This window comes from Pelodiscus sinensis, chromosome 2, assembly GCF_052426305.1.
Source record: "Pelodiscus sinensis isolate ZL-2025 chromosome 2, ASM5242630v1, whole genome shotgun sequence".
NCBI classification, from domain to species: Eukaryota; Metazoa; Chordata; order Testudines; family Trionychidae; genus Pelodiscus; species Pelodiscus sinensis.
Genome location: NC_143053.1, coordinates 33,789,316 through 33,816,696, shown reverse-complemented (window position 1 = coordinate 33,816,696; position 27,381 = coordinate 33,789,316). Strand labels below are relative to the sequence as shown.

The 27,381-nt window shown below is 39.7% G+C and overlaps 1 protein-coding gene across 3 annotated transcripts in view; it reads left to right on the top strand.

Annotated features, from left to right (window-relative positions):
* ZFPM2 (zinc finger protein, FOG family member 2) overlaps positions 1–27,381 on the top strand; it is a 580,339-nt gene that overhangs the window by 284,342 nt on the left and 268,616 nt on the right. For all 3 annotated transcript variants that reach the window (XM_075920227.2, XM_075920229.2, XM_075920226.2), the window contains one exon: positions 20,491–20,609. In XM_075920227.2, the coding sequence (XP_075776342.2) occupies positions 20,491–20,609 (119 nt within the window). The remainder of the gene's footprint in view (positions 1–20,490; positions 20,610–27,381) is intronic.

Sequence of the window (27,381 nt, the reverse complement as noted above, 5' to 3'; positions counted from 1 at the left end):
CCATTCAGTCCTCCCTAAATAGATTATAACCATTGATTTTAACATTCCTATCATGTGGATCATCCCACTAGATTTCAATCATGCCAACAAGATCAAATTTATCCTACTAAATGAGCAGTTCTAAATCTTCTTGTCTGTTACCTAGTTTCCTGTCATCAATGTAAAGGGAATTCAAGAATGTCTTCTCTTCATGTCCTTTGTTCTCTTGATTACTTTTATTCCCTACATCTTGTTTGTGTGCTGAGCGCTCATATATTCTCTATTTTTGCCCTTTTCTTTTGCTATTACTTAACCCTTTCCTGACTATTGAAGGCACCCTGTCCCTGAGGAGATTAGTCCCTTCTCTAATGAGATGGAGGCCATCCAATCTATACAATCTATTTCTCTCCTATAGAAAGTGAACTTCTGTTCTGTAGAATCAAAACTCTCTACTCTCCACTATTTACTTAGCCAGTGATTCACTTCCAGAGTTTTCAGCTTGCTGTCTCCCTTCACTTGTGGGACTGGAACCATGTCAGAGAAGATCACTTGGACATTCTTCAGCATGCTTCCAGTTTCCATAGAGTCATCTATCCTCTGCAAGACATCCCATGATACCATGTCATTATGCTGATGTGGATCACCATCACTAACTCCTTCTCTGTTGTCTTAAAAAGCCTCTGTAATCTTAGGCTATGTCTGTACTATGGAGCAGATGCACTCTTTCAGAATCCCTGTATTCCTCATTTTATGAGGAATAAGGGCTCTTCCAAAAGAGGAGGTTTTTCTGACATTTGGCTCCATGTAGACGGGCCAAATGTTGGAAAAGCCTCTTCCAAAAAAAGAATCGTAAAAAGGTACACAAATTGCGGTTTGCAAATTGTGTACCTTTTTCTGAACTGCCCCCCCCCCCCTCCCGCCCGCAGTGTAGACATAGCCTTAGAATGATGTCTCAGGTCTTGGCTCCAGGAAGACTCCTTTTGTTTGCCTGTCCCTTGCAGAATTTTCTTTTAATTCTCCTAAATATTACCCCCAAATCACTCTCACTATGTCTATTCCTTTTTGTGTAGTAGTGTTAAAAGGGACATGACTTTTTCCATCTCCAAAGTGAGAGCACCATGGAGGTGAAAAAAATGGACTAAATACACCCTAAGTCTGATCTGTTCTGTGTTGCTAGAACTTTTTGTGGATATAAGCCTGTAGCAATCAAGTGGTGAATTAGGCTCACTGTCTCTAAATAAGAGTGAATGCTAGAGAAAATGGCTAGGCTACCAGGGTATGGAGTGGGTATATGACAAACTAATAGTGGCCTTGACATTGTAAAAACTGTTTCTGTGCCAGAAACATTAAAAAACAAAAACGAAAAAACCAAAACCTAACTGCTTACCACCGCTGACAGTTCTGGCTCTAAGATACACCATTATAAATTTGGAATCATTTCATATACAGTAAAACTCCAATTGTCTGGCATCCAGTGGTCCGGCACTCCTGATAGTCTGGCACCAACTGGAACCCGGAAGTGCTCCAGCCAGCCAGACAATTGGAGTTCCTGTGAGTCCCACGGGCCGAGAAAGGGAAGGGGAGGAGAAAGTAAGGGGATTATACCTCTGTGATGGGTCTGCTGGACCGCACTCGTCCGGCGGAGGGCAGAGAGGGTCAGCGGGGAACGGCGCGGTGTGGGGCGAACCCTCCATCTTTTTGCAGGGAGGCAGGGGAAGCCCTGTGCAGCCGCCTGCTAAAGGCCAGCTGGGGCTGCAAGCAGCAGCGGTGGACTTGGGAAAGCAGCAGGGCAGAGCAGCTCAGGTGCTGCCAGGTTGGTCCCGCAGCACCACTCAGGTGAGGGGCGGTGCTGTGGGACCAACCCGGCAGCACCCCAGCTGCTCTGCCCCGCCGCTTCCCCAAGTCCACCGCTGCCGCTTGCAGCTCCAGCTGGCCTGTCACTAGCAGCTGCGCGGGGCTTCCCCCGCCTCCCTGCAAAACGGCGGAGGATTCGCCCCTCGCAGCGCCATTCCCCACCACCCCCACTCCCCTGCAGACCCATCACAGCTCCCCTGCCAGAGTACCTCTTAATACTCTGGCATATCCAATAATCCGGCACTCCCTGGGTCCCAAAGGTGCCGGATTATCAGAAGTCTACTGTACATCAGACCAAAGCAGAATCTGGTCCTTACCATTTAAATATTCTTCAAAAACACACTTGTCTCCAAACAAATGAATTCCATTGACCTCTCTAGATTACTTCCGTCCATTCAATGTGAGGTGGAATTGCAGTCAGAGACCCTAATGTAGCAAATGAATGTAATTTAAAATACACAGAAAAAATTGCTACAAATACTGGAAAACACTTTGGGTTTTATAATTTAAAGATGAATATGGTAATTGCTGATGTTTATTTCTATCCACATGAAATGTGCTATCCGTGAACTAATCTTTAGGGCTACTTCACCCACCCTTCCCATTCTCCAAATGCCTTGTCAAAACACACCTCCGCTGTAAGTCTTACAGAAATTTAGCAAACTAATAATAGCTAGATTGAAGGATGATTGTGTTCAGGATAGCTGATATTTCTTGATTTAAAAAAAAAATATTAAATGATTCCAAGCGAACCATCTACATTAGGTACTTGTAGAACCTAATCCAAACCTATTGAAGACAGTGGGAGTTTTAACATTGACTGATGTGAGGAGTAGCCTTATATTTAACTTTTATATAGATGTGTGATGTTACTACATACATACTCCTCCTATCCTTTTTTTCCTTTCATTATTTTGTAGTCCCCACTTGTGATTCTTGGTTTAATTTTGCCTGAACACTGCTTGAAGCAGTATCTTCATATTTCTTCCTACCTGTTTGTGCTAGAACCAAAGGACCTCAAAATTGTAGTCTTTGGAGCTTTGGAACTATAAGTAATTAACAATGTTTACTGAGATGTACATATCTATTTTAGATATGTAGACTAGATTACCTAGAGATTTCAGTTCAGTAGCCAAAATATTCTTCATGAAGTACTAATGCATGAAACACAAATGAAAATAACTGTCTGTTTACTTTTACATGTTTAAACAAAGTTTTTTTGTTAAATAAAATGATAAAATGGCTTGTATGACAGGTTGTGTTTTTTCAGTTGTGTTAACAGTCTGCTTAAGACTTTGTCATTTGTTTTTGCCCATTTTATTCAGTGAATACAGCTCTAGCCACAGCTCCGGATGCCAAATGTGTCTATTAGCCTATGCAAATAAATTCTACAGTTCTACTTGTGATATATCAGAGTTATGCATTCTGTCCACACTTCTCTGCATGAATCCTGATAAAACTGACAACAAATAGTCATGTCTACACATATGAAGGGGCTTAAGTAGGCATGTCGCCACCCATCAGAGTTGAAGAACATTTATACATATGTTCTCATTATTCTTTCTCAAAATAATGGGTTACGAGCTGTTTGGCAGAAACAAACACAAGAATATGCTTTCCAGTCTGTTACAAATGCTTTTTGGGCCAAGAGCTGCAACTATTTTTTTCATGATACATCTGATAAGCTCTGAAATACATAAATATATTGAGTCTAATTTTAGCCCTCCAAAATCAAGTACCTATTAAGATACAAATATCCAGGGCCATATCTGGTGAGATGATGCCTACTCTGGATGTACAACATCAACAAGAAGTATTGGCATGTCATCTTCCAGAATATCTAACATTCACTCTATTATTTGGAAACAAAAATGAACAGCACATATTAATGGATCAAGCACATTCTAATTCAGGGGTAGGAAAATACCAGCCCACAGGTTGGATCTGGTCTGCCAGGATTAGCCCCCACTGGGCATACCCACTACTGTATATTCCTGTGCTTCCTCAAGTATGGAGGATCATAGTTTCTGTTGATCATGGCTTGCCGTTCCCAGCCAATGGGAGTTAGGGTTACCCATACTTCCGGGGTTCCGGTAAATATATGGGCTAAACCCTAGTGAACCAATGCCATTTTATTGCCTGCCCATGATCTAATCTCTATTTTTTTCAAGGTTGATTTCATTGTAACAGTGCAGTATGTGCAAAAAAAAAAAATACACCTTGACATTCAGTTTGAGGACTTGCATAATGTTGTAGCAAATTCTGATTGAAACAGAAAAAAATTGTGAAGGATACTGAGGACACATGGGGAAAGTTTCCAATATGTTACTCTACAACTGGCAATCTTCCCACACCATGGGTAATGAATGTCGGTGGGCCAGCTGCCCCTAAGGCTAGATTAGGAGACTCTGAACAGCTACAGGACAGCTCATTTTAAGATGTATGAATAATCTCATTATCATGCACTTCCAAGGATTCCATATGTCCTGTACCATAGTGGAACTATAAAACCAATTCACCAACTAAAACATTAATAGCTTGTCTAATGAATGTAGTTGTCATGCTTTTTTTTAGCCCACTCATAATTGTCACCTGTTCAGCCTTCAGATTGTGGTCGGTAACCAATGAAAGGTGGAGATGGTTGCATGTTGGTTTAATTTAACTTTCTCTGAGTACAAAACAGTTTATGAAAAAAGTGAGAAAATATAAATTATAGTCACTGTTTTATGTCATCAATGCAACAACAAATTCTTTCCATTTAATCAAAACTATATAATTGTCACATTAAGGCATATGTTTGAAAAGTGTAAACTTGGATAAACCATTTTTAGTGACTCATAGCAGTCAGGACTAGGACGAAGTAAACACCGTACACAATACACGGGTCAAAAAGAAAGCTAAGTGTCAGATCATGTCAGATCATTGTCATTAGATGCAATAATTCTATCTGCCATCGTTCTGGTTGCTGTACAGGTTATGAAGTGAACAAATCAGATGTGGAAAACTTTGGGAATCTCACTATATTGTAGACAGGTCCCTGAATACCTCTTTTGTGTTTTTGTCAGAACTCCATCTTGGCTGTATTAAACTTTCATCAGAATATGAATGAATGAGTGCAGAAGTGAATAAGTATTGCTCATAAAACTCTATAGGCCTTCAAAATGTTTGGCTAAATCACAATTTCTGAAGAGTATAAATATATCACCTCAGCTTAGTTCTTTGCAACATCTGGACCAAACATCAGTTATAGGCACCAAGAGTGTATGTTCTAAATTCTGTATCTCTTGTTTACATGTAATTTAGGGATAAAATATTCTTGTTTGCACATATTCCTCTAGTCTGGTTCACATAAATAGAGAATGAACGATTCTAGGAAAAACATGGCAATAGAAGTTACTTTATGCTACTTGACATCCATTTTCTAAATATATTACATGTTTTAGGCTTCAAAATTCTTCATGTCCTGAATTGATTTATAATATTTTGCCAGGACCACATGGATCAAGCAAAACATGGATCATCAGTGTCATCATATTACATAAATTTTTGTGGCATGTGTATTCATGAATTCAGGTAGCACAACATCAGTGACCCAGATTAGTGTATATAGTCTTCCTTTGATGACCATCCAAATCCATCCACTTGTCTTAATCTGCTCATATATTTAACATCACAAAGATGTCATATAATAAATTTCATTCTAACCTTTCTTTATATATAGCACAGGATGTCATATCCTTTTTTTATTGCCATTTAAAGAAAGTATCATATCTGTCAGTAAAATAATGGTTTTGCCAAAGGTATCTTTGTTTTGTATTGATTTTAAATTCTGCACTATTTATACCAAGCTTTCTTGATTTAGGACAGATGTGATGTACTATGTTACTTCCCTCATGGAAACACAGGTTTCTAGATACAGAAGATATATTGTTGATATGATAGTAATATATTCTAGGATATACATAACCAAAGATAGAAAAAAATACTTTTTTAAATGATGTGTAAATGCAAAAATCATGAACAACTAAAGAGACATGTCTGATAATCCTGAATCTTGAATGCCCAATCTTGGTATTAGATAGCTCTTTATGGGATCTACACTGGGAAGCAAGATAAATGACATGAAATTACACCAATAATTGGCTTTAGCACAGCTGAAATAATGCTGGTTTGGATATTCTGAAGTTCGGGTGTCTGTACCAAGATCAGGAGTAAACTCAAAATTTAGGCTTCTAATATATTTCAATAGCAGGAAATATGAGATTTGTGGGGACATTTTTTTATTTGTGTTACATTTAACATTTTACATGAACTACATTGTGTGCTTATCATATGGTTATGATATAGAAAAATGTTATTGTCATCCAAAGGAAAACCCTTCATAATTTATTATTCTAGAAAATATAGCAAATCTACACATGAACATAAACATAACTGCTGTTTGATTTCTGAATGAGTCCTTAAACTATGGAATGAAGGAAATGACTGAAACTATCAAATAATGTATATATTAATGGTCCTAAACCTGTCTTTTTAATAGATCAATACTAGCATGGATACCTTTTCAGTATGTTAAGAGAATATGACACTGATTGCTGCTTGACCACACTAGAAAAAGATGTAAGGGATATTTACAAGGCATAATCAAAACTCCCTGGTAAGGCTAGTTGCATGAGGATAAATCAGTAGAGCCCTGAAAATCCACCGATATCTGTTTTGTATCCATGGGTATCCACAGCAAGATACGGATGTGGATACGGATATCTGCACCTCATATTTGCAGATACAAATGTGGATGTGGATCCATGAAAGGTTCTATAAATAAGATATAATGCGCTTGATATGGATATCCCTCTTGGAACATCAGGATATATATTTTTGTTACAAGCGCTAGGCACTATATATATATATATATATATATATATATATATATATATATATATATATAATGGGAAATACTACATACCGTAAAAAAGCTTATAGTGTATATAGACACAGTAGATGAAGAATGTGAGAAAAAGAGTTATTACTTTCATTGGGAGACAGCGAGATTAATAGTCTTACTAAAGATCACATAGAAAGTAAATTTGTAGCCAACATATTGAACTCAAGTCTCCCAAGTATGTTAGTCACCAGACCAGCTTTCCTCTCAGATGTGTGTCTGATTCTCAGCTTGGAACTTAATTCTGACAGTGTGACACAAAATATTATATGGCAAACAACAAAAGTTTAGGTTATTTATGTATTTGCATTTCTATGCTACCTTTGCAATAAATCTATTATTTGATCTGATTTGTGAAATTAGCCTCTTTCTATTCAACTTCATGACCAGAAAACAACACAAACATATGACAGACAATTTACAATATTGATCCTCCCTGTAGTCACATATATATCCTTTCCATTATGGATAGATTGTGTAATTAATCTCCAAAAGATTCTGTGCGTATATACATGTGTACATTTTTTGGTGGGAATAGTTTTCTCATCTGTGCTGAATTTATGTTGCACATATAGATAAAGATTTTGGGGAGTTTATTATACAGTCTATCCATAATTTTGATTCCTTTACTGGTCAAGGAAATTAGATTTGGCCTAAGATTCCAAGTATTTATTGGAAGTATTCTGATTCCAAGTATATATTAAATATTTAGTAAATCTGCAGAAATAGGACATAAGTATAAAGGACTACTCAGGATTAGACTATCTAATACTTTCCTATGTAGCATAAGTATGGGGTATGTCTACACTACCACCGTAGTTCGAACTAGGGTGGTTAATGTAGTCATTCGAAATTGTAAATGAAGTCCGGGATTTAATATCCCGGGCTTCATTTGCATCTTGCCGGGCGCTGCCATTTTTAAATCCCCGTTAGTGCGGACTCCATGCCCACAGCTACAAGCGGCACGGAGTAGGCAGTTCGAATTAGGCTTTCTAATTCGAACTACCATTACTTCTCATGGAACGAGGTGGAACGGTAGTTCAAATTAGAAAGCCTAATTCGAACTACCTACTCCGTGCCGCGTGTAGCCGCGGGCACGGAGTCCGCACTAACGGGGATTTAAAAATGGCGGCGCCCGGCAAGATGCAAATGAAGCCCGGGATATTTAAATCCCGGGCTTCATTTGCAACTTCGAATGACTACATTAACCACCCTAGTTCGAATTAGGGTGGTAGTGTAGACATACCCTATGAAGGGAATATAAAGCTCTTATTCAAATAGTATTACATTGTGAAATTATACTCCAAGGTGTGAGTCTTATGTTTAGATGCATTATTCATTGTTTCCTTTTTTCCTTCAACTCCAGCTCAGTACAGTGTTTGACATGAAACTTCCTTTTACTTCATTATCATCTTAAAGTCCTCAGTTTAACTTGAGAGATGACTCTCTGTTACTCTGCATTTTTCCTGGTTACGCTCTGGTGTGAGACTTACATTATCAGATCCATAGTTAAATCATTGCTCCAGATCTCCACATTTTGACGCCACACTTAGTATCAGTGAAGAAAACACTGCTATTTCCAGTTTTGTTGGCTACCTTATTGTTTACCATTACGCTTTCATGAAACTTTCTGTTCTGTATATTCATTGTATTTGTATTGCTATTTTTCAAATGCCATCGGTGTGCTTGACCTTTGTAACCAATAAACAAAACGCGGGTCACTATGTCCAGGAGCTTTCAGTGTAGTCTAGACACAATAGTGCAAGGGTGTGCTGTATTACTTTCAGTGGTGCTGGAACAGTTTTTGAAGTGGGGTTGCTGAGCTGCATCCCTTTATTTTCCTTGTCCATGTCCATCACTACTCCCCTAAATCTGAGGCCAGCAGCTGGAACACTGCATGCAGCGCAAATGGCTTGGATCCTGGGGCTGTTAGTAGAGACCCTGTGTGCATGGCTGTTAGCTAGGTGGGTTCCTGGGGCTGGCAGCAGAACCCCTAGGGCTGGTAGCTGAGCAGGACCTGTGGCTGGCAGAGGAGCTCCTAGCAGCATCAGGCCCAGCAGGTGGGAGCCTGGGTTTCAGTGGCCCGGGGCTGATGGCCAAGACACTGGGCTACAGGAACACAGGGCTGGGATGCTAGGCACAAAGCCTATACCCCTCTCACCCATATTTCCTGCACTTGGAATGCCCTGAGATAATTTTGGAGTCTTATTATGGTCTTTCTTCAAAGGATTCAAAGCAGAAATCTATTTTGAAAAGGGTCTGATATAGGGGAGACGTTTATCTGGCCAAGCAACTGCTTATATTAAAAACACACAAAAAAATCATTTTCACAAATTGTATTAAGCTTCTGCTCATGGGAAGAGGTTTGTTTTTTTCTTTCCCACATGAGGACCTTGCCATGGTTATCCACACCTTCTTCACACAGGAGTTGGTTGCTGTAATTTTCTTATAAGAGACTCCACTTCAAATTCATCCAGAAATTGGGGCTATTACCTCAGGGTATGTCTACACTACCACCCTAGTTCAAACTAGGGTGGTAATGTAGGAAACCGGAGTTGCAAATGAAGCCTGGGATTTGAATTTCCCGGCCTTCATTTGCATAAAGCCGGGCACCGCCATTTTTAAATGTCCGCTAGTGCGGACTCCGTGCTGCGCGGCTACACGTGAGAAATATGAAAATGATGTAAAGTGTGGAATATCACCACGCCTCATTTGCATAATTAATGAGCAGCTGTCTACACAACTTCTTTTTGCGCAAAACCCTCCTCTTGCACAAGAGCCATTCTTCCGCATTTTTTTTCAGGAAGAACAGTTCTTGTGCAAGTGGGGGGGGTTTATGCAAAAAGGAACCAAGTAGACAACCGCTCATTAATTATGCAAATGACGAGTGGCAATATTCCACGCTTTACCTCATTTGCATATTTCTTGCACAAAACAGAACAGTGTAGATGTATCTTTGTTGTTTTGATCACTGTTCTCATGTAATGCCTTTTTTTAGAAGATCTCAGATTGTTTTACAAAGCCTTGCAACACTCTGGTGAAACTTCTAATTATAGATAAGTAAACTGAGGCACAAAGGGCTATATTCACCCAGGGACTTGGGCATTGAAATGTTGAGCATTGAAATGCTTAACTTTTGGGTCCCTTGCCATGCAGTAGAACTCATAGCCCCAGGTTTGAGGACTAGATGCTCTATAAAACGCATGCAGATAGATGCCTAAGAATGAATTCCACAAAAAAGTGAACATGGTGAGTGGAGAGTTCTATAAACTAGTAGGAAATTCTAGAGAGAGGACTGTGTCTATTTTGTGTGAGCACATCTACTAGATTGGCCTCACACAGGCAAGAAAAGTTGAGGAATGTCTTGTTTAGGATCCTGTTGGAACTTATGCATGAAATAGGAAGCTGAGTGCCTATATTGAGACTGCTCTGCACTCTTTTCTGGCAGTAACATAGGCATGAAAGGATCTTTAACAATGGAAAGTTGGGTACCCACAGCCTTAGGTGGTAACTAGGCAACTGTTTTGATGATCTTAGTGGTTCCTAAATATTGGACTGAGGGTGCTTACACACTTGTACTGATCTCACCAACTGCGTAGCTGATTTATGTAGGGTCTCACAATGAGCTGAAACTTTCTTCTCTTACTCACATGAATAGCTCTGTTGACTTGGTTGGGTTTATTTATGTTCTCAAGTATATTTTATCGAGATAGCTGGAACAAAGCAAGTTAAGTCCTATGTACGCCATATAGAATCATTTAAGTAGTGCATAGTCCTTGCACCAGCCCTCTGCACAGGAGTGTATTTTACCCATAGTGAGATATCCTGCATAATAAGTGAGTGTCTCTTTCTTCACTACCATCAAAGTCTGATTTAAGGTGTAGCTGCTTTTAGAGTCCACATCTGTAGTCTAACTTGAGGTATTAAAGACAAGTGTACAGTAATGCAATCTGTTTCCAAAAGAAGCAGTCATATCTTCTAGTCAGGGAATGGTGGAAAAAAGCTATGTTGGACGTCACTGCTACTTAACTTGATCATGGAAGTTGATGATAAGCACACGACCCATGAATGCTGGAGCAATGCAGAGTCATGTGTCTGTTTTGCCTGTCCATCCCTAGCAAGTGAAAATAAAAGATAAAAATTTAAATTCGGATGTTGTACATTATATTTATAATAATTGTACTTTTAATATAAATTGTGATTTTAATGGTTGGAACCCTATACATAATGCATGCACTGAAGCATGGTGTTCAATCTTCCTTTATCCCAGTCCCTTTCTCTCCACTAGGACCTATGGTAACTGGATATTGTGGGTAGCTTCACTAAACTCTGATACAGCTACCTCCTTCTTGCAATTTTCTTTTTCCTTGGTACTGAGTCTCTTTCAAAAAGCTGTATTATTTTTTACAAGTTGAAGAGGAAAAGAATATTGGAGCAGCAGTCACTGTGCTAAATTTATATTTTTGGGTGTCCGGTCATGTGTTCTACGTGTTGGAAGTTCATATCAAAGCAGTAAGTTCATAGTTCTGGGCATGCATATCTGTTAGTGAACAAATAACTTCATCTGCTCTGATATGTAAATGAGAGATGAAAATAGATCCTTTTATCTCTAAGCGTCAGTACTGTAAACTGAGAAGACTCCATAGATATACTCAGTAGTGATCTCACTGCTCTGAATTTTAGTGCTAAATGAAATATTTTCCAGTACATTTTGATACATTTAAATATTCCACAATATTGATTATGAGTCTTTTTTAAACTTTAATATTGATACATGTCTGTGTTAAGATTAAAGTAGTATTTGGCTTCAAACCACTATGCTTATGGTATGGCAGAATATCATGATTCCTGACATTTTTTGCTAAATAGGAAAAAATGAAAATGTATCCTACTCCAAAAAGCATTTATACATTAGATATTACTTACACTAACATGTAAAATAATGTTTTAGAGGCACGTAGTAAAAGAATAGCACATCCCAAAGGATTCCAAAATTCTTAATGAAAGATTATGCATGTGATGACAAAAGTGTTTTAACTTTCTTTGTGTGAGAGAGTTCCTCTTTTAGAAAATGAAGGTGTGAGCCTGAGCTGCGTGTGCTTGTTTTGTAAAACTGTGCATCCTTTACTCAATCTTTTACACAAGAGAGACATATACCTATTATTGTTTTCTAGCTACATGAAGGAACTAACAAAACAAACAGGCATGGGGATGAAATGTCTTTGCATGTATTGGAAGAGAATCTCTACACAAAGGGACATTTATCAGGGGCAGCTGCTCCTCTGCAAGGAAAGGAGCAAACCCAAGAGTCCAGTAGCAGATGATGATCTTATCAAGAAAAATCCTCTTCAGTAATATAATGAGCCTGCTCTCGCCAAGTGTGGCATTACTGTATCATATGTATTTGTGTTATAGGGACAGGACAGAGGAAGTGAGAAATTTTTCATAAACTACGTGTAACTACAGTACCTACTCTTCTCGCTCGGTCTGTACAGTGTAACAATATAATTATTTCGTAATAACAGGCTTCTTATTCTGGAATAATAAACCCTCATTTCTTGAGGAATAATGCCTATTTAAAAATCACTATTTCTAAGTAGCAGTAGTGTGGATACTGCACTGCTGCTATTTCAAAATAACTCCTCCTCGGGGCCATTCAGAATAGTTACTCTCCAGTGCTTCCTGGGGCTCTAAATCGAGGTAGCAGGTCTACATTAGGGGATCCTGCCTTGGACTAATTTTAAGGCTTCCCTGTAGTGTGGACATGCTGTTTTGAAATAGTTATTTCGGGAGTTATTATTCCAAGATAACTCATTTCAAAATACCCTTGTAGTGTAGATATACTCATAGGCTGTGTCTACACTGGCATGAATTTCCGGAACTGCTTAAAACGGAATACTATTCTGTTTTCAGTTTTTCCGGAAAAGGAGCGTCTACATTGGCAGGCTGCTTTTCCGGAAAAGCCCTTTTTCCGGAAAAGTGTCTGTGGCCAATGTAGACGCGCTTTTCCGGAAAAGAGCCCCGATCGCCATTTTCGCGATCAGGGCTTTTTTCCGGAAAAGACTACTGGGCTGTCTACACTGGCCCTTTTCCGGAACAGTGTTCCGGAATAAGGACTTATGCCCGAGTGGGAGCAGAATAGTTTTTCCGGAATAGCGGCTGATTTTGTACAGTAGAGCGTCGTTGCTTTTCCGGAAATTCAAGGGCCAGTGTAGACAGCTCGCAGCTTATTCCGGAAAAGCGGCTGATTTTCCAGAATAAGTGGCCCAGTGTAGACACAGCCATAGAGAATAGTTGAAGGAAATACACGGGCAACTATGCTTCCTCCTCGTCCTGCAGGAGCTAAGTGAATGAGAGAGAATAGATCTGGCTATGGGGGCAGTGAAGGCAGATAAGCAGCAGCTAGGCTGTATGTGTTATGAAAGAAAAGAAAAGAAAAGAAAAGAAAAGAAAAGAAAAGAAAAGAAAAGAAAAGAAAAACATTTTCAGTGTTTCTTCCCTAAGCATTAGGCCAGCAGGATGGTTGGGGCATCACCAGGATGAAGGAAAGTTGGCAATCAGTTGTCAATGTATTTCTCTCTTCAGTTTGTGTGGGGTTTTTTAAGATCGATAGTGATTTATCTTAGTTCTATTTGAGTCCTACTGCAACACTTCCTCATGTGTATGTGAGGCCTTTTCTAATGTGACAGTCACAGCTGGTGTACTTATCCCACAGTAGATTTTGTAGTGCTGTGAAACAGATCCTACAGTAACACCTGCCAAGTCCCCTGATTCCAGAGCTAATACGCTTCAGAATGGAATATAGTGCTATCAGTTTTTGAGAAGTGTGAGTTCACTTTCATATTTAAACTCAATTAAGTAACCATATATTCAATACTTTACAAACATTGTAACATTAGACAAGTGGATATTTTAATATATTTCTGTTAATAATCTGATCAACTGATGCTTTTCTGCATTAATTATAACAATTTCTAGTTGGTATGGCAAACCGGCATAATTATGTATTCATTAAGGAGTGTTGTGACAACATGCTTTGGGTTACCAGTACGTAGATTTCCAGTTACTTGTTTTAGGGTTTTGAGCTATTGAAAGAATCCTGTGAAAAGGGAATGTTTATATTTTGCCACTTCCATTATGTTATCTTTTCCAGTGCAATTACAAGCTAATTCAAAGCTCTTTGTGTTAAGCTAATAGCTTCTGATTCACTGCTGTCACCTGTTCATGCACTTTCAATATTGTTTACCAGTGTCCCTAGTACTTACCTATGGAGAATATTTTTTTTATGAGTGGAGGGTCTCATCATAGACCAGTCATTAAAGGAACTTCAAAAAGTTCACATTTGTTAGAGTTACATATGGCTAAGACCATAATGTTCAAACGTCTTTTTTATTTTTGGCTTCTTATCCACACATAAATCTGTAGGTTAATGTATGTTATGTCTTGGAGACCTGAGAATTGAGGTTGGAGAATTTAGAAGAGGCATCCCAATAAGGCACTTTAAATCCATCAAGCAGGTGCATGATTATTTTATATGTTGAGCTCTGCCATGTTTTGAAAGGAACTGCAACAGAATAAATGGGACAGTATGTCTTCTATGTAAATTAGTTGTATTTTACAGTATTCAGAGGTGCACACTGTAGCTTGGCTTAATTTTTGTAGCCAAAGAAATCACCAGTTAAACAACCTTCTCAAAGTATTGCTGTATGTAACCAGGCAAACAGCTATCCAATAGTTAAATTGTAGACCAGTGAGAGGTACTCTACCATACTTCAGCAATGTTGGCTGGCTTTGTCAGAGCCTGAGGATTTCTACAAACTTTGAGAGCTTTTTGAACTTAGTGTGTCTTCAGGGCTGTCCATATTTGAGTCCATGATATGCAGTGTTTTTCAGACTTGAAGAAATATACCCATATATAGCAAGAGCCTTAACTAGTGGAAATTGGCATAGCTCCAGTGAACTCAGTGAACCAACATCTATTTACACCAGAGGAAGATCTGTCCCCCATACTATTTTGCTAAATGGCTTCCTGTTATAAGGCTATTCCAGATAAAAGGTTATTGCTATTAAGTGCAAATTACTTTCCTCTAGTTTTTTCAGTATTTTAAGTATATAGATGCAGATTAATAGATTAACTGTATCCAATACATGCTGCTTATCATTCACCTTACTCTGTTTGCACTCTTGTACCTTACTCTAAAATGTGGGAAGTTGGCTAAAAGCCAGTGGTTACTGTGTTCAGAAAACGGTGTTTCTGTACTATGTTTAAAGTATTTGGATTCCGCTGCTATTTGAAACAATGTTCAAATCCCATAAAGGGCAATAACTGCTATTGGGTACCACTGATATACAAAACACTGCATGTTTTCTGAAGTTATTAAAAAGCAGATTATGATTTATTGAAAAGCATAGAACATTTTCTGCTTAATTGCTAGGGATTTACAATATCTACAAATAGGAAAGAATTTCCTACAGTGGAGTCCTTTAATTCGGGCCCAAGATCCACCAACGTGGCTTGATATCTTAAAAGCCATGGGATGCTTTGTGGCTGAATTAGTGTGTCATGGCTTGGGGCTTTTTTTACAGTGCAGCTATCATAAGTCTTTGAGTAATCACAGACTTTAAAAGTATGCTATATCAATAAGATAAGAGAAACAGCCCACAGCACTAAAAGCATTATCTTTTACTAAAATTGATTAGCCCATACAATGTGTCTCAAATATTTTGTATAAACTTACTCCACAAGCTGGAAATAAGGATGTTGTTAAAGAACAAGCTGCAAAAAATAAGTTGCTCTGCAGCAAAGAAAAGCAAAGTAAATATCACTAAAAATGAAATATCTGTTAATCCAGTTTGTACCTAATTTACAAACCTTAAAGAAAGGGCATTATTTCCCTTGTGTTTCCCATATTTTTAGTAGCCCTTTAGTTATGCTCCGTAATATACTTCTCAATTAGACAAGTAGCAGGTCTACGGATGCACTGCTGAATGAATAGAACAAAATATAACTAACAGTTGATGTTGAAATTTGGCATAGCAGTCACGATACATTCAAATATTATACTGTCAAGTATAAGAAGGGTAGCCGTGTTAGTCTGAATCTGCAAAAGCAGCGAGGAGTCCTGCGGCACCTTATAGACTAACTGAAGTATAGGAGCATAAGCTTTCGTGGGCAAAGACCCACTTTGTCAGACATGCATCTGACGAAGTCGGTCTTTGCCCACGAAAGCTTATGCTCCTACACTTCAGTTAGTCTATAAGGTGCCACAGGACTCCTCATCAAATATTATACTGTTTATCTCTGGGTATGAATTGTGCTTGTTACCATTTGTTATTAATGTAAAATTATTCCATATCAAAGATGTCCAGTAAAGACAATGAATAGTTCAGAACTTTTTTTAAAGAAATATAAACAGAACGTTGCACACAGAACTTCCCACTTCCTTTGAGCTGGAGTACAGAATCAGAGAGCTGTAACTGGGTTGTTGGCCCTCAGCTTTTCCCTTGCTAGGTGGCTGTTTGGGGAAACTCCCTTACAAAATTGTGCTTAGGATTCCTGCCACTGGTGGGGAATCACATAATAGAGTAACTAGAGCTTCTTTTTTTTTCTCTGCAATATGGTAGGTGGTCAGTTGGAGATATGCTGAAAAGCCTTAGTCAAGAAAAGGACCATCATTTCTCAGAGCACCATGCCCTCTATATCTATCTTTTATGATCAGTGCTAACCCAAACTCTTCAATGAGAGACAGATTTAAGGGACTTCATAGTTAAATGCAGATTTTCTTCTGACCATAGACTCTTCTGAGATCCATAAAGTGTTCTATGTGTCATAACTCTGAAGTCATTCTTGCAACTAAGGGGAGCATGCCATAGACAAACAAAATGGAGAATACAGGAGAGCCATTACTCTTTCATCTCACAAGTTGGAATCCTTGTTCACCACAATTTTTGGTATCTTCCACTCTACACAAAAATTCAAATTCATAGAATATTGTAAAATAAAATCTGTGAACACCCTAACATTGTGACTTTTTTAATCTCTACCCTCAATGTTCAGAGGACTTTGGAGAAGGATTTCTAATAATGATATTTTTAACAGTTAGATTTGTTAGCTTTATCCTACACACTCTAGTGCCAACCTTTGGCTCTTTTTGCTCAGGTAGAAGAAAGTATACTAATGTCATAAGTAGGCTATTGATACAGGTTCTGTACAAAATCTTAGTAGATGCCTATCAAACTTTCTCAGAGGTGGTTTTGTTACATTTCATTTTTCCCTAAGTCTAAAATCCTGAGTGAGGAGAACAGCCATGTATAGATCAATTTTTGCTGTTTTTTCATTCTTGTCCAAAGAACGTATGGTTAACATTTGTTTACAATGGGATAAAATGAAACTTCTCCTCCCCTTACACACTCTGATCTATAACTTTAAAATGGCTGCTGAAGCAAATGTGATATAAGCATGGGAAAAGAGGATGTTCTTCTGTATTTTACAGCTTTCACTACAGTACTTGCTACCAGATGTCTATTATAAAAACCCTGGAAGAGCACATTTTAAAACAACTTGGACATGATTCATCATTGAGCTACTCAAACTGGAGTGACACTACTATAAAACTAAATTGCAGTAGTTAAATCCATGGTTTTCACTAATTCTCACATTTAGGCATAATAGAGCAAGGGAAAGCGAAAGGGGTCAACTTTAAAGAAAAAATGCATTTTTTTAAGTGAATGCTGATTTTTATACATGTTTTCTTCCTAAACTTTTTTTTTAAAATACACAGTTTGTATTAGGACTCTTGTTTATAGAAATAAAAGAAAGCATGAATGTGTGCACTTTCTGGTTGATTTTTGGGTATCATTGGATGACCTGCCCTAAATTTGTCGTTTTTAATCCATTAAAAGACAGGCCTGCTTGTAAATCCACAGGTACAGATAAGGAGTCACTGTTTGACTGAATCTGAACCCTTTTCAGATGAAAAATGTCAGTGGCAGAAAGGAAGGCTGAATTATATTTTAAAAGGGTTTTCAAAGATTCTCATGATTCCTCTGGTATCAGTTAAATGTGACATGTCCATAGACCTGACTTTTTTTTTTTTTTTTTTTTTTAGTGTGTAATAAAGCAAGCAAATGCTCTTCTTTTCATCTTTATGTGGAAAATGCTACTGTGTGTGTGTATGTTCATACTGACCTGCAGTAAAGAAAAGCCTTCTCCATCTATACAGTATTTTACAGGGTTTGTTTAAAAGTAATTTCATTTATTTCAGTGTTCCTGTGGAAATTTTTAAAAAGTATATGTTGGATATAATTGCTACATAATTAAACATGCCAATTTATATATCACCTTTGCAAATGTCTGAATCTGTCATCATAAAGAATACTGATTCTAACATCTGTAAACTGGTGTAAATCAATATAGCTTAACGGATTTGTGCCAGTTTACATGAATGCTTAATGGAGTATTTTTGCAATCTGCAGAGCTCACCACTGAAATACAAATATATTTGCTTAGAAATAGAACACAGATCCAATTCTTCTCTTTGGAAAATGGTCAAGGTTTATTCTCATGAACAAGGAAAATCTTGTGAATAATCTGGAGGTTTCATAAATTCAGATATTTACATGAGTGACTAGTTATACAAGATGTGTTGAAAGCTGTGGGATTGCTTGTCAGCAACTAGAGATTCTCATTTCCCTCATTCCCACTCCCACAAGGTCAATTTCATAATTATCTCCAGGCCTAAATCTGGGACAGGCATCCAGTTTAGTAATTGAGTAGGCAGAATCCCTGGTCTTTGTGAAAAATCACAGTTGTGATTCATCTAATACTATTTGCAGTAGATGGGAAGAATTATGTTGATGTGGAAATCAAGACTTATTGTCACAGCTGATCACTATATGAAGGGAAGAACAGGACATACTTTAGGCTTGGTCTACAATGCAATGTTAAATCAGAAAAAGAAACACAATTTGCAGTACACAAGTTGTGTATCTTTTTCCAATTTACTTTCGAAAGAGGCTTTTCCAAAATTTGGCATTTCTACACGGCACCAGATTTCAGAAAAAAAGTGTTCTTTTGACACATTCTTTATTCCTTGTAGAATGAGGTTTACAGGGATAGTGAAAGAGCATGTCCACTTTATAGAAAAAAAAATCAGAAAATCAGATGCGTTCTTTGGACGTGGCATTGCTCTCCTGGGATACCTCCCGTATCACAGAAAAGCAATGCAGTCTAGACATAGCCATAGAGGAGAAGCAGTTAGTGTGAAATTCTGGCCCCACTGAAGTCAATGTGAGTTTTGCCGTTAACTTCGGTATCAACATGACTTCATCCAGAATAGTTAACTTCAAAGAGGCTGGAGCTCAGATGGGCAACAATATTTGTAGAAAAAGGGATTTTGTAAAAAAACATTTTTTGGCAAAATTGTTTTAAGGAATTTTGTGTACCCTGTAAAAATATAAAAACTTAAGGGGAAAAATTTGAAATTTTCAATAGTTACAATACTTTTTGTTTTAAAATTCTGGAAAACTGCCACCTCCTCCATTCTTCTCCTTTTTCCACTAGCACAGTGAGAGAGAAAGTTAAACAGTGATGGGAAATAATAGTTTCATTTAGTTTTGAAAGTTTTTGACACCTTCTTTTTCTTACTTTTCTTGTATTATAAAGCAGGGGTAACCCGACTGTGGCTTATGAGTCACATGTGACACTTTTACGGACAAAGTGTGGCTCACAGAGCCTTGATCCCGTTCTCTATCTACTGGACTGTGAGCGGGGGAGTTTGGAGGCCTCTGCTCTGCAGCAGGGTAGGGGCTAAGAGCTTCTGCCCAGCCAGGAGGTGTGGGCTAGGGACTTCAGCCCTGAAAAAGGTACCTGCCGGGACTTGGAGCTTCAGTTCCACTCTTGCTGATGTCCAAGCTCAGGCACGCTTCCCACAGAGTTGAAGCCTCTATCCCGTACCATCCTGCCACGTGGCAGAAGCTCCAGTCTGTGACAGATGCACTTGGCTTTCACATCTCTGAAGATTATCATATTTGACTCAGAGGGCCAATAAGTTTGACCACCTCTGTTATACAGCAAGTACATTGTCAATGGATCTACTAGCCTTAGTTACTTTGGGTCAAATCCTGAAACACTACCTCAGACAAAACTTTAGTTGAGGCAACTTATTTTTATCTGTATACCACTATAAACTGAGAGGAACTCTTCTGAAATCAGTGGAGTTACCCACATTGGAGTAAATGAGAAAAAATGACACAACAGAAATTTTGTTTGAGTAAAGACTTTAGAATGTGGCTCTTTTTGACAGCGAAATTCAGGAAGAATGTTAACCACTGCGTTGTACTTCCTATTCCAATTTTTCTTTCTGCAGCCATTACCTCCTCCTCAGTATTCAATCAAAGCCTCTTGAGCAACTGTTATTCTCTCTCATTTTCAAAGACTTCCCAAATAAAAATGTCTTTAAAATGTAATAGGTGTGAAAAGATGCAAGAAAGAAATGAGACTTTATAACCCAAATTTGAATATAATTATAGGGGAAAAGGTATCATTTTTTTTTCTCAGAATGACAAGATCAGTTGTTTTTCAGACAAGCATAATTAATTCTCATTATATGGGACCTCAGAACATTGTGCATTTAAAATGAACACAAAGGCAGAGGTGGCTGTTGTCAAGGCACAAATAAAAGTATTCTAAATGTTGCTTGTTTTCCTGTTCACAGGAGAGTTGGAGATGTTCCAGAAGGATGGGGAGCGCAAGATTCAGAGTCGACAGCAGCTTCCAGTTGGAACAACATGGGGGCCTTTTGCTGGGAAGATGGATCTGAATAATAACACTTTGGTATGTAGATGCCCAGTGGGTTGACATTATTATAGTGTTTGTTATCCTGTTCGATTAGTCATTATTACTATTCAAGCAAATCACTTAAAAACAACCATTGTAGGCTTTCATGGACAGTGCAGTTTGGATTTTTTCCAAGCAGTCCATCTATGGAAGCAGTCTATGAAGCGTTATGCAAGGCACAGTTAATAGTCCTAAACTTGTTACTCTGTAACTAGGAGAGTTTATGATTATTCTTACCTTATCTGATGAGCTAAACTGATGCTTTTTGCTTTTAATAACATATCAGAGGATTTTTTATCTGTTTCACGGCATAAAATAATTACCAAACAACTCATATTAGCAAACTATAGAAAATACACAAATAACTATATTAACCTGGATTGAAGTTAATATAACCCCTGCTAAACATAAGGCTATTCAGAGCTACAGAATCTGTCATCAACTTGCAGCCATTATCTCAAGGTATTGAAGGGTTCTGACCTGAGTACCTAGAATTATGTGAAGTAAAGTCCCTAGGGATGTAAAAAATCTTAGCAGTTACAAGGTTATATGCCACTGTAGGGTATGCAGTAAAGCTTTTAAAAGTTATACTTCACAGCCAGCAGTGAAGTCTCCCTGGGAGCAGGGCCAGCAGGCGCTGACAGCCCTGCTCCTCCGGAGGCTTTGCTGCAGGTCGTGGAGTGACAGCCTGCTCCGCAGGTGTGGGGCCAGCAGAGGGTGCCAGCCCAGCCAGATACTGCAGAGCTGCCCTGCTGAAGCTGCCTCCCTGGGAGCAGGGCCAGCTCCTGGGGAGGCTTCTCTGTGGGCTCTGCTTGTAACCTGAATCAGGGAGGAGGGGCAGCTAGGCCCTCCACAGTCAGGGTCTGCTGTGGTGGGCCCCACATTAACCTTTGTCAAGTATCAGAGGGGTAGCCGTGTTAGTCTGAATCTGCAAAAGCGACGAGGAGTCCTGTGGCACCTTATAGACTAACTGAAGTATAGGAGCATAAGCTTTCGTGGGCAAAGACCCACTTCGTCAGATGCATGTAGTGGAAATTTCCAGAGGCAGGAATAAATATGCAGGCCAGGATCAGGCTGGAGATGACCAGGTGGATCCAATCAAGGAGGATGAGGCCCACTTCTAGCAGCTGATCTGGAGGTGTGAATTCCAAGAGAATAGAAGCTGCTTTTGTAGTTAGCAAGCCATTCACAGTCTTTGTTTAATCCAGAGTTGATTGTGTCAAACTTAAAGATGAACTGTAGCTCAGCAGTTTCTCTTTGAAGTCTGGTCCTGAAGTTTTTTTGCTGCAGGATGGCTACTTTTAGATCTGCAATTGTGTGTCCAGGAAGATTGAAGTGTTCCCCTACAGGTTTTTGTATGTTGCCATTCCTAATATCAGATTTGTGTCCATTGATTCTTTTACGTAGGGACTGTCCTGTTTGGCCGATGTATATAGCAGTGGGGCATTGTTGGCACATGATGGCATATATTACGTTGGTGGATGTGCAGGAGAATGTACCAGTGACAGTATGGCTGATCTGGTTAGGTCCTGTGATGGTGTTGCTGGTGTATATATGTGGGCAGAGTTGGCATCGAGGTTTGTTGCAAGGATTGGTTCCTGAGTTCGAGTTATTATGGTGCGGTGTGTAGTTGCTGGTGAGAATATGCTTCAGGTTGGCGGGTTGTCTGTGGGCAAGGACCGGCCTACCTCCCAAGGCCTGTGAGAGCGAGGGATCATTGTCCAGGATGGGCTGAAGATCACTAATGATGCATTGGAGAGGTTTTAGCTGGGGACTATAGGTGATGGCCAGTGGTGTTCTGTTGGTTTCTTTCTTGGGCTTGTCCCGTAGCAGGAGGCTTCTGGGTACACGTCTGGCTCTGTCAATCTGTCTCCTCACTTCCTCGTGTGGGTATCGCAGTTTACAGAATGCTTGTTGAAGGTCTTGTAGGTGTAGGTCTCTGTCTGAGGGGTTGGAGCATATGCGGTTGTACCTCAGTGCTTGGCTGTAAACAATGGATCGTGTGGTGTATCCGGGATGGAAACTGGAGGCATGCAGGTAAGTATAGCGGTCGGTAGGTTTTCTGCATAGGGTGGTATTGATATGACCGTCACTTATTTGTATCGTGGTGTCCAGGAAATGGACCTCCCGTGTAGATTGGTCCATGCTGAGGTTGATGGTGGGGTGGAAGCTGTTGAAATCATGGTGAAATTCTTCCAGAGTCTCCTTCCCATGGGTCCAGATGATGAAGATGTCATCGATGTAGCGTAGGTAGAGAAGGGGTGTAAGTGGACATTAACCTTTTGCACCCTTAATCCACACTAGTCCTGATTTCACTGAAATCAGTAGTCCATAAAAGTACTGTACTGCTGAGCCATAAGTATGCTAAAGATAGTATGATTCCCATGTCTATTTTTTTTTGGCTTGTAATTAAGTCTCACCATTAACATTAGTTTTTTATGTAGTTTGGGTTTCTTTCCTTGGGTTATTTTAAAAGATCATATTTTGAAGAGGAAAAAAAAGCAAGGTAGGATCCTAGTGGACATGAATTAGATACTTAAAATCTGCATTTCATTGAAAGGATAGAGCTTTGTGGCAGTTACTGTCTAGCAGATCACTGATTGCTGTTTCAGAACATTCATGTACATATTATTGACATGAAGAACTGTGAAACTTTTTCATTAAAATATACCATAGAAATAAAGATTTATATTTAAAATGTATTCGCTATATAATTGTCCGACAAGTGTGCCTATTAACATTGTAATGAAGAAGTACTGTGTTGACTTTATAGTTGCACTATATATTTTTAAACTTAATGTTTCTTAACCATTTTAAAATATTTTAATCTAAAAGTATTAATCCACATTATGGACTAATAGCCTACAAACAATAGGGCTAGATTTTCCAAGTGCTCAGCTTCCACAGGTGGGACTAAATTTTCAAAAGAGCTCAGGTTCCATTATGGGAACTTGCAATAATGGGGGAGTTTTTCAGCACCCATCAGACCTCACTGTGAGTAATTGGGTTCTATGCTCATGAAAATCTGTTCTACACAAGTTTGCTCTTTCGTGCCTATTTGTCTAGTCTACATATAATAAAGCATTTATAACTTTGCTATCTCAGAACTAATTCCTTCATCAAATTCTGATGTGCTGTGCCTATGTCTCTACTTGGAATGTTCTCCTAAATTTTCCTACCATTACTACTTTTATCTCAGCTCCATCTGTGGTGGCAGTGAAGGGACATGTGAGCACTAGTATAAATTGAATTCCTGGTAGCTACTAGCATTTTAGTTATAGCGTGGTATGACCTACTCAGAGCAAATTTATGTAACGTACTGACAGTGATTTGTCTCATGCAGGGGTTCTCAAACTTCATTGCACCACAACCCCCTTCTAACAACAAAAATTACTATATGTCCCCAGGAGAGGGGAACAAAGCCTTAACCCACCTAAGACCCAGGTGGAAGGGCAGCATAAGACCAAGACCAATCCTCACCATCCCAGGTCAGAAACCTGTGGTTTCAGCAACTGACAAAAGACCTGTAACCTGAATTCCTCTGCCCCAGTTGGAAACCGAAGCCTGAGCCCTGCTGCCCAGCAAGTCTAACACCAGTCCTGGGAACCCCATAGAAATGGGATTGCGACCAATGTTCCCTCTAATTTTTTCCATCCATATGCAGAATAAATGTTGTTATGTGAATCAAGGCATGTGCAGATGTGCACCACCAATAGGAATATATGCTGCTGTCTGTGGTGGCTGTGGATACTCTGCTAATCGTCTGCATTTGAATTTCTTCTGGGTGGCCATCCAAGTGCACAGCTTATGGATGCAACCCACTTTGGGGTCCTGACTCACAGTTTGAGAACCATTGATCTAGTGCTGCCACAGATCACAGTGGGAAATTTTAGCAAATATTTCCTTATGTATGTGAAGCTTAAGTAAATATTTTCACATGGATGGATGAGAGTTTTGCAGGGCCCAGGGCAGCACAATTTTGCGGGGCCCCCCTTTGGAGTAAAAATAGAAAAAAGGCGTCCCCCCTGTGCCAATTCCTCCAGTAGCCCCACTCAGATCATGTGAGCTACCCCTCCTCATCCCCTCTCCTAACACTTCCCTCTGCACACCTGCCCTGCCTCTCTCCTCTGGTCCTGGTCCCTCCCCTGCAAGTGTCTGCCCTTCTGCTTTACCCCCAGAATCCCCTGGCACCTGCACCTTCCCTTACCCCTGTACCATCCTGGTGCCTCCCCCTTCCCTCACTGCCCCTGCGCCCTTTGCTCTCTTTTTCCCTGATGCCCACCCCCTCACCACCCTCTGCCCCCGTTCCCCTCATGCCCCTGTGCCCTCACACATGCCTTGCTCCATCCCCACCTTCCTCATGCCCACCCCTCCTTTCAAGCCTTCTCCCAGCACCTCCTCCTCTCCCCTTTAGCCCCAGTGCCCTTACCCTCTCTTCTATCAGCATCACTCTGTCCCCCCTCCCACTGACACCTCCCCTCCTGCCCTTTTCCTCATTGTCTCCACTTGGACCCCTGGCATTTGTCTCCACGCTGTCCCTTGGTGCCTTCCCCTTTCTTCTCCTGACCTGCTCCCCTCCCCTCAGTACAAGCCCTTTCCTCTGCCATCCACCTTCTGCCTTCTAGTTTGCAAGGTGGCCACGACCCCGGCCCAGGCCCAGGCTCCAGACCACGTGCCAAACCGAGCAGTGCAATGCTGGGCCGCGTGGTTTTAAAGTCCCGGGCCGTGATGTCACGCCATGCCCAGGCATCTCCCCTCTCATCTGTTGAGCAGCGATTCAGCATGCCACTCATGCACTCCCTCGACCCCACATGGCCCACACTGGCCGGTGCCGGGGAATTCAAAGTGTGGGGCTGCAGCGCCCCATCACAATCCCCCTCCACCTCCAGCAGCCACCAGCCAGCCCTTCGGCGGATGGCCCACCGGGAAATTCCCGGTATCCCGCTGGGCCAGTCTGCCTCTGGCACCTGCACAGGGCCTATCGAAGCGCAGGGCTCAGGGCAGCCGCCCCGCTCATCCTGCCATATATCCGCCGCTGTATTTTCAGGTTATAAAGTAGAAACAATGCAGCATATAATAAAAATGAAGACTGATCCCTAACTATAGGAGAGCCAAAAGGCATAATTAGAATTTACTGGCAAGGTGACAGTGATTTGTTTTGTTAATTTCTGTTGAGGAATTGGAGGGCAACCATATCCAACAGAGCAGGACTTCTATCCATTTTTTGGTCTATCTTTTGTATATTTGGGCTCCTCTATTTTTTTCTAGACCTGATCAGAATATTTTCTGACAAAACAGAATTTTGCTGAAATATGTTGTTTTTGTCAAAGTTGCAAAATCTTGCAGGAAAGTGTTGTTTTCAAGAAACCTTTACTCAAAAAGAGAGAATGATATTAGCCTGATAGTTAAGGCACTAACCTGCAGATAAGAGATATGGGTTTTAGTCCCTTGCTGTTCCTGATTCAGAGTGATGTGGGACAGAGCTGGCACTAGGCATAGGCAGATTAAGCAATTCCTTTGGACCCCAAAGAACTTGCTTGATTAATTATGTGTGTGGGAGGGAAGGGGAAAATTCTCCTGCTTAAGGCCCCCAGTGTGCTAGCACCAGCACTGATTTGGTATGAACAACTCTGCTTTAAATCCTGCAGAGTAGGGTCTTGAACATGGACTTTCTATATGCTAGGTGAGTGCCCTAGCCACCATGATAACGAAGGAAAAATATATATGACTCCTGTCTTCCTTAATCAGAAAGCTCAGATTTCACGGAAACATGCAGAAGACTGTGGTTTTGTTTCACATTGGAATGAAATCAGATTTTGAAACCTCAAAACTTTTTGAAATGGAATTGGAATGCTCTGGTCAGCTTTGTTCTCTTGAAGAGCTTTTTTCAAATCCTGGTGATCTTTCCACAGTAGTGAGGCCTCTGCCTCTATGTATTGGCGTGTTACTTTAGACAGCTGTAAGAAAACATCAATGTTTTGAAAAATCTTTTTTTTAAACACCTGACAATCCTGATGCCAGCTTGTAAACATTTTTCTTTTATAATTTTTTCTACATCTTTTCACTTTTATTCTTAAATTTTCTGTTATTTGACATATTTGATTCCTATGCTCTTTAAACACATGCTCTCTTGTTTTTAAAGAGAGCTGGTTTTGTTTATTTATTTATACATATTTTAGAAGGTCATCTAGAGAAACCTGCACCTCCTGGGACTCGATCATGTTTTCATGTGAGTGATTATTAGCAGATTTCACATATTTCTGAGTGAGCACTACAAACATTTTGATGTGCTAAGCTTTATAAATAGATCAAGTAATCTTTCAAAGACTTGAACAGTAAATCTTTGATAAAGGAAGAAAAGGAAAATTCTGTGAACTCTTGGCTACTATTTTGCAATATTTGCAGTTGGATTTTCATACTTCGTCCATAACATCTTTTGTGGCTGATTCATGAAAGATATGGCTGGGTCCTTGTCATTCATTATTTGTCCTTAATAATTCTTGGAGTGGTGGCAGTGAGATGCCATCTCTCACAGAAGACTTATTTAGCTTATTACAAAAGATACAACCTACTTACATTCTTTTAGTCAGCCTTGAGTAAAATCTGAAGATGAAATAATACTGTTTTAAACTGGCTCATATTCCAAGCAGTGCTATGATGTTGAGTTTAAACTCATAGTTATTGGTTCAAAAGAATCAGGACAGAAATTAATTCAATGGAATAATTAATTGAGTCACTGTGCCAGATGTCAAATACTTTTCAGATCTTT